General features: G+C 62.5%; 1 protein-coding gene across 1 annotated transcript in view; it reads right to left on the reverse strand.

Annotated features, from left to right (window-relative positions):
• Positions 1 to 346, reverse strand: part of PTPN7 (protein tyrosine phosphatase, non-receptor type 7) — a gene marked incomplete at its 5' end in the record, with an annotated part of 5502 nt that extends 5156 nt beyond the window's left edge. Inside the window, one exon of the mRNA XM_010009846.1 lies at positions 322 to 346. Within this exon, the coding sequence (XP_010008148.1) occupies positions 322 to 346 (25 nt within the window). The remainder of the gene's footprint in view (positions 1 to 321) is intronic.
• Positions 347 to 355: the final 9 nt, after the last annotated feature.

Below are 355 nucleotides of genomic sequence, written 5' to 3' on the forward strand. Positions count from 1 at the left end.
AACGGCCCATCCTGCCACACCATCAGTTAAAATCACCCCACGCTGAGCAAAAGCCAGGCAGAGAATAGCAGAGGATGGAGAAGGGCAGAGAGCCCAGAAGATGCAGGGGGTGAGGAACAAGGAACAAGCTGGGTCACTTCACCTTCTGCTGGAAAGGCCCCAGAGGATGGTGTCTAGATTTGTCCAGGGCTGAATGGGTGGGCAGGGATGGGCTGGGGTGAGGGAGTCTGGGCAAGCCCAAGCCCTGGGGATGAGCAGCACCGTGGGTACCCGCCGCCTGCGCTGAGACGGGCAGCGCAGGGCTCGGGCTGCAGCCCCTCCCCTCTCCTGCAGACGCACGCGCTGCCTTGCAGAG

The sequence above is a fragment of the Nestor notabilis genome, unplaced genomic scaffold, assembly GCF_000696875.1.
Source record: "Nestor notabilis isolate BGI_N333 unplaced genomic scaffold, ASM69687v1 scaffold6872, whole genome shotgun sequence".
Classification (NCBI taxonomy): Eukaryota; Metazoa; Chordata; class Aves; order Psittaciformes; family Psittacidae; genus Nestor; species Nestor notabilis.